Source organism: Opisthorchis viverrini (genome assembly GCF_000715545.1).
Source record: "Opisthorchis viverrini unplaced genomic scaffold opera_v5_356, whole genome shotgun sequence".
Taxonomy (NCBI): domain Eukaryota; kingdom Metazoa; phylum Platyhelminthes; class Trematoda; order Opisthorchiida; family Opisthorchiidae; genus Opisthorchis; species Opisthorchis viverrini.
The window spans coordinates 181,744-189,263 of NW_008752007.1; the positions used below are offsets into that span (position 1 = coordinate 181,744).

A 7,520-nucleotide genomic window follows, 5' to 3' on the forward strand; every position below is an offset into this window, starting at 1 on the left:
AGCAACCTTATGAGTAGCACATTACAAAGATATACATGTATCGCGATATCTCGAATATCGTAGCGACTAAAGCATGAGGCAGCCTGGTGCAGCACATTCAGTTGCCTGAAAACATCATAAACGAGAGATTCAGCTGGGTTCCAGGTAAGTCTCTCGAAAGAACCAAATTGGTTTGCAAATGAGTGTATATTCGCTAATTCAGCACAAGTTCTTGCATTATGACGAAATTGTTGCTGGAAACCCCCTGTACCAATTGTTGGTGACCCAACTATTCATTAGCATGCTGTTTTTACGAAAAGGATAACAATAATAATGTATAGTACCATTCGGTGGTATGAACGATTTGGTCGCAAGCAAATGACCCAGATTCTTGAGTCTAAATCCGACTTCGCCTAAGAAAATTGGGCTCATCCCACTTTGTAAAACAGGGAAATGCCGGTTATGGCTCCCGCTGCTTTAGTACATACATTGAAAAAAATAATTGGAAACGGCTTCACCATACACATACTACTTCACCACCAGCTACTTCAACTCAGAATTTGATGACATGGTCCTCATAATTTCGTACCTGTGACCTTTGGGTGAGTAAGTGAACTTGTCGCAAACTTTCAATACCCGCAGAATATACATCATCTGAATAGAAAAAGAAATGTTTGGCAAATCACACACAAATGGTTTTCTATGGGTTGCTCGGCCCTCGGGGTAAAATGGTTCATTGCTTTGGGAGGTACCGCGTGCGGAATTCTTCGTCTCTGGGAGATCTTGCACATAATGCCTTTCATTGTTCACCTGTATGAAAAGCGGTAATAGGATGATTCATTTTGCTGTAAATTCAGAAAATAAAATTTCTCACCTCCTTCCGGATTATTTGATACAGTTTGTTGACCGGCAGTACTAGACTGATCAAGAGGCTTTGCAGCTCCACCCGTCTGTCCTCGGCTGTGTGCCAGCGCATTTGAGTTGGATTGACCCGGTTTCTCTGGTGTGCCGTCTGTCGTCATTTGGGTGTTATTGGTTTCCGAATCTTGGTCGGACGTGGTTGATAGAAACTCATTCAGTCGACCATGCCGCGAGCGTACCAGCTGCCGGTAGGTTCCCAGTTCGACAACCTGCCCGTCAGACAGAAGGCCCACTCGGTCGGAGAACGCCAGGGCTTTGGAACTGTGCGTGGTCAGAATGCATGTCTTATTAGACAACAGGCCCTTAGATCTGCTTAACACTTCATTCAGTATGTGTAGTCCAACGTGGGCATCAACGGCCGAAAGGGGATCATCCAACAGATAGATGTCTGCATCGGCATAACATGCCCTGGCTAGGCTGGGATGTGTATAAAAGGATGATGGATGAAACCGGTGTATGCAGGGCTGAATGGATGCTCACAAGTTTACCAGCTCCAAAGTGATAACATCTTACCACTTTACTAACCGGCTTTTACTTAACTGCTATGAAATGTTTGCGACATCGTTCAAACTTTTCTTGCCATAATCCCCTGTTACAGCCAACAGCTACGTGCTTAGAGACATAGAATGAGATTACATCATCGTGAAGATAAGACGTCATATAATAGCACCAAAACGACTGCTGGCAGGCAGTTGCGACGCTACTTGATAAGGAGGTCCTGAAAAGCAGATACTCAAAGGTGCATACAGGAGGGTTACTGGGCAGCAGTTCAGGGCTGGACTAACTTGGCTGAAGGATGCCCTCTAATGTAAAATGATTCAGCTGCATCTAGTTTGCCGCGCAAACATTCAGTGCATTTAAATCAATCAGATAAAACCACAATCGGCCTTTCTCAAAAGGAATAATCGCCAGGTTAACGTAGCGATGATCTGGAGTGAAGTACACCCAGTACTGGTTGGGGTTGAAGAAGACTTGGCTTTCTCATCCTGGCTGTATGGTAGGCAAAAACGACACACATGCGTCCGCCTATTACACTTAGAAAAAGTTAACTTATTCTACTTTGCTAATGCAAGATGCGCCTCATCTCTTTCTATCTAAGCAAAACCAAGTGCAATGAATTCTTTCTTTGTTTTCCAAATCATAACGTCAATCATCATCCTGCGCTCTGAGGCCGAATACAAACGACACGAACGCATTGTCAATTAAGTGCAGTCAAACACAACAGATGTGAAAATCCGCCGACTGTTTCACAAGACAATGGACTAGGAAATTTGCATTCGGCTAAGAATGACAATGCATTAGAATAATGAAGTGCAAATTGTGATTTTTTTATTGCATACGACTTGTCCTTTTCCATTTGAAGAATACAAGTGACCAACGAGTTGATTTGGCTCACTTACTCATTGGTTAGAGCCTCAACCGTAATATTCCCTTCGTCAGCTAAAACCTCGGTAAAAAATCCGTCATTTCCACACATTATGAATAGCACACACAACTACGATCGAGGTAGTTGACAAGGGACTCCTACCAATCGCTGATAGAACTTAATCATTTCTCACATATCAAAAGTAGATGTTTGTGAATAAGGCGCCTAATACGACTTTGTCTAATCGAGGCGTTTTGTCATCATGATCTGAACCAAACACTCTCTAGCTGGTGGATATCTCTATCAGATAGTTTACTGAAAGCGTTACCGGATATGTAGTGCTTAATGCGTAGTAAGCCTATTCATGTGAACAATCATCTAAACGGTCGACTTCCCCTTTTGAACGCACACATTCAAGCGCCCCAACATACCATTTACTTCAAAACAGCTGAATGCACAATCCACCTATTCCTCTACACAGCACTATTTCATTTCGACCTTTCGGTGGCATCCTTCCTACGTAGTACAATGTCAATTCCTATCATGGTGAGAACCACTGGATTTCAGCACTCTCATATGACTACGTAGTACAGTGTCAATTCCTATCATGGTGAGAACCACTGGATTTCAGCACAAAACTCTCATATGATGAAATGCGAGCAATGCTGAGTGTGCGAACAATTTGTCCGTTCGCATCGGCTGACGGACTTCAGGAAACAATAAAAAACAGTTCATATTATCATTACGGCGAATTTCTTTGAGTAAAAAAGTCGAGTTAGGAGTTTTCAAAGACCTTAACAGAAAAGAAATGAGTCCGTTGACTGGAAGAAGACGGATGCAATAAAGGAACCGGGCATGATAGTTGACTGACCAATATCACCCACATCAAAACGCATGCAATCCTGCTGTAATGGCAGTTTTACTTGGACGGCCATTTCTAGTTCTTTTCTGTTTTTCGTGTACCTAAAACACCAGCTTTTTTTGTGTCTGTGCATATTGAACATCCTAACAGGGACTGTCCTGGAGAAGCCACACACCACCCGCGAGTACACAACACTAATCGTATTCAATGAGTTGGTATGCCCAATATCGATCCTGTTGAAGACACCTCATAAGAGAAGTTAAATAACCCTTTTTCAGTGGCCGCTTTCTGGAGACCCCGTTTTACTCAGCGGATCGATCACAGGCTCAATATGCGTCAGCAGCATGTCCCATTTCGACATTCTTTGGTGGGTCTTCAAACACCAAACTAGAAAGTTACGTGATTAGTTAGAGTATCGCATATAATGCCACGCGGACAAGAAGCGAAGGTAGCGTAAGAAAAGTAATAAAGCTAAAGGAATTGAACGGGTACTATGTTTATTCCGTTCGCGTGGTAGATGCTTGTACTCTGTGAGGTCGACACGACCTTATAACGCATGATTCACTATAGACTAAACCGCTAATATAGGTCTTCCGCAATTCAGGCTAAAATAGCCACCGCAAGACCTGTTGGATGGGTTTGAACGGAGACGAAACAACACTACAGAGAGGCTAGAAGCTTAAGTGGAACTATTCTGCCAATGATGAGTGTTGCTTCACGGGATAACTGGGCACAGATTCCATTCAGAGTTAAAACAATTTTCTGGAGAAGTCGCTTTTATTTGATGAATCTGGTGCGCCAGGGTTTCTGAATTATTGCGAACAAACCCTAAAGCGAGGAGTCGGTTGTGAATGGATTGCTATGTGCACCGCATACATACTTGCACTGTAACAAAAACCTAGCACATTTGTAACGGAATTACCATGGGATAACTTGAACTAATGAAAACAATCTGAGATGGCGGTGAGGAACAGAAATGATACTATTTGAACTCATTGTCATTTCAAGCAGATTATAACCTCCTAAATCGGAATTTCTTAGTTTTTTTTTCAATGAAAAACATAACCAACTTACCTCACACGTTGTTTCTGACCACCAGACAAATTGATTCCCTTGTCACCAATTTCTGTCAAATCACCGTTGGGCAGGATTTCCAAGTCTGGCACAAGAGAGCAAGCCTGGATAACCTTTGCATATCGAACCGGGTTATAGGGCTTGTGAAACAGGATGTTATCTCTCAGCGTGGCGTTGAAAATCCAAGGTTGCTGCGGCACATATGCTACTGATCCCTAAGAGAAGACCATGAAAATCCCGTAAAGCGTTACCTACGGATTCCATCAAAGTTCGGTATTTCTCTAACGAGTAGTCATCCATTTTCAAGTCAACATCTATTAGTCTACCATCGTCAGCTCCCCCAGATGTGAGTAGAATAATAAAGTGACTCAGCGACTTTGTTTCGATAACACACGAAAGAATCAGCTGGGAGTTGTGTATTAGTCAGCCTGCATCAAAAATCTAAGTCATCAACTGAATGAGTGAACAAAAGCAATTATTTGTTGTTCAAGAGGACACCTGAGGGCGAGCAGGGTAAGTGGATTCAGGTTCAACAGCTGGACATCGACAGTCAAATTTAAAGCCACATATGTGAAGTCGGAAATCTCCCACATTAGCTCGAATGGCTGAGCGATAAAGGTTGTCTTGCTAAAATGAACACCAACGAAGGGAAACATTTCGACAGAGTGACCAGACTTTTTAAAAAGGTTTAATAAACAGCGAGTGAATTTTTACGGTTACTCAAACTGTATCGTGGTAGATGTGCAGACTAGTGAAGTAACTCAAGTACTAAGCGTCGGATGGTATAGCGGAGAGCACTTGACTGCATGCTTTGTGGTTTTAACTCATTCACGTATTTCAGACTGCTCTATACGGAGTTCAGTCGCCCAGCGTAGTCACAAACCTCATGCTTCGTCCGAGCCAAAATGATACCAAAGTTCAACTATTTGTCGAGTTTATCACCCTGTTTAGTTATGGACTGCAGTTGCACAGAAACAAGTCAACATGAGTAAAGCAGTGTAACTTGAAATTAGTTTCCCCGACTAGGAGCACTACAGTTCCCCGGGCTAAAAGAACACATCTCAGATCTGAAGTGGTGCAGCCAAATAAAGCAGTTTGTATAGTCAGTTCCTTCCAATATTAGAATGCTGGGAAAACTATTTATCACACAACTTGTTTCACACCAAATACCCAGAGGGAAAGTAAACGATGCAGACGCGGTCAATAACAATGTCCGTATGGAGGAGTAAAAATATCAGCTCATCTCTGTGTATGTAGCATGTCCTGCGGACGATACTCTAGAATGGTGCTTATCAGGTATACAAGCAATGCTTGGAACTGACCACAAACACAAAGAAGTCTTGGATAAGCAAACTGCTTCAAGCGTCAAATGGAACAGAGTGATGTGGGTGGATGGCGGCGAGGAGCAATCTTGTGATCGGATTAAAGAGTAAGGCTGTCTCCCAAAAGTCCGCAGGAGCAACCAAATTAGTCAGGGTACCTGCATACTTCACGCAGTGGGTGAAACTTATTCGTCCCTTGCAAGAACAGGATAGCCCCTGAATAGTTTTTTTCAGCATCTTATCCCTGTTTGGGTGTTCTCTGTAATCAAATAGAGTAAACGTCTACTTCGAAAAAGGATTGTGGATAGCATACATGGTAAATTTCATCGAGCGAATCGGAAAATCTATTCTCCTGTACCACATTGTTAACATCACACTTTAATAAGTGTGGATTTCGAATGCTTGTTCAATGGCATGAGTGGTTCTGTTGTCCAAGTGAAATAGAAGCATTCCAGCGTTGTTCTTTTCGGAAAAATTGTTTTGGTTGTACTGAGGAGGCTCAACTGGACCGGTAGACTAAAACTACACAGTTTCCACTTCTTCTTTCTGCAGCTCACGACAGTGATGTTGTGACCATCAAGTCTTGAAAAGACCGGAGTCACCAACCCTAACCCTATAGCGTTGAAACTGAACGGGTAGCGGAACAAGGCATACAGAGAAAATTCAAATTCAGAAAAGTTCCAAGAGGTTTTTAATGAGAGACAGACTGAATAATGACCGACTCAAGATCATTGAGAGAAAAATTTCCTTACAGGAATCGCAACCGTTCGACAGGAAAACCGATTGTGTTTCTCATAATTTCATCAACTCTCATCAGCTGGGCCATCGCTCGATGTCGCCAGCACGCAAGTCATTTAGTTTTAGGTCCAATAGCCTATCCTTCATTGAGTCGTGAAACCCACGGAATTCAAGCCGTTCTGCTTCCCACCGGTGTTGTAACATTATACGTAGTGTCCGCACGGGCCTAGCAACAACGAAACACATCGTCGGCAGTTGGTTCAGCTGATTTAGTCACCCAAGTGGACTTCAACCAGAGGAGTCTCTTGATTGCTCCTTCAAGTTCGCCCCAATCCTACTTAGCTTTGCGATATGGACAACGGTGAATATGGTTCAACCGTCCAGTTCATTATGTTCAAGATTAAACCGGACGATCCAAATGAGAGTGTTCGGTAAAGGTCATCAGTAGTTTGGCGAAGCAGACAACGTACCACCAACAAAAGTGGCTTAATGCGAGAGAAGTATGCGATCGCCTGTAAACTGATGTAAGTTGGAATTCGTATGTCCTGTTTGGAAAGGCATACACCATCTTCGGGGAATTGGGAGCATCTACGTTGACGTCCTTCACCACGCATGACGTAATCGCTGTTCGGGAGCGCCGACTGTGATAGATCTTGGACTGACGATGCCGTCAACCATCAATCCTGACCTAATCGCTGTTCGGGAGCGCCGAGCAACTGTGATAGACATAAGCGTAGTCTGGGATGGGCGTGGAGTGACTGAGTGGAGTGAGAAGTAGCAGAATTGTGGTTCTGACGAATTTTCCCTCGCTATAATTTCAGCCTTACGTCAACGTTTTGGTACACCAACCAATGATCATTTCTTATTGAGGGATCTGCTTTCCGTCAAGGCTGGCATTCGACTGGGACATCCTAATGTCACAGTCAGTGACTTGTGTTCGCTTGCCATTTCTCACTCTCAGCGTACTTATGACATTTTTGTGCGTCGTACATGGCACTGATCGTTCACTCTTGCGACTGGCTTTCACACCTGACCCAATGACGGATACTTTGTGCCTGATGTGCGAGTCTGAAGTGTGCTGCCGCCTATCGCATCTTGAAGGGCATTTAGCATTATTGCTGCACTTTACACGCGTGTTTCATTATACCAAACATTCTTACCTACACTGATATTCATCTTGACTGGCTGGAGCTGTAGGTGGCACGACTTCGAAGGGGTTGCTTCCTTCGTTTTATCTAATATTCTCCTGTAACCCTTC

The 7,520-nt window shown here is 43.4% G+C and overlaps 2 protein-coding genes across 2 annotated transcripts in view; one reads left to right on the forward strand and one right to left on the reverse strand.

Annotated features, from left to right (window-relative positions):
- T265_15097 (hypothetical protein) overlaps positions 1 to 7,520 on the reverse strand; it is a gene marked incomplete at both ends in the record, with an annotated part of 120,846 nt that overhangs the window by 49,923 nt on the left and 63,403 nt on the right. Inside the window, 2 exons of the mRNA XM_009176572.1 lie at positions 854 to 1,317; positions 4,203 to 4,417. Coding sequence (XP_009174836.1) covers positions 854 to 1,317; positions 4,203 to 4,417 — 679 coding nt within the window. The remainder of the gene's footprint in view (positions 1 to 853; positions 1,318 to 4,202; positions 4,418 to 7,520) is intronic.
- Positions 6,927 to 7,520, forward strand: part of T265_15098 (hypothetical protein) — a gene marked incomplete at both ends in the record, with an annotated part of 8,800 nt that continues 8,206 nt past the window's right edge. Inside the window, 3 exon segments of the mRNA XM_009176573.1 lie at positions 6,927 to 7,029; positions 7,084 to 7,178; positions 7,186 to 7,335. Of these exon segments, the coding sequence (XP_009174837.1) occupies positions 6,927 to 7,029; positions 7,084 to 7,178; positions 7,186 to 7,335 (348 nt within the window).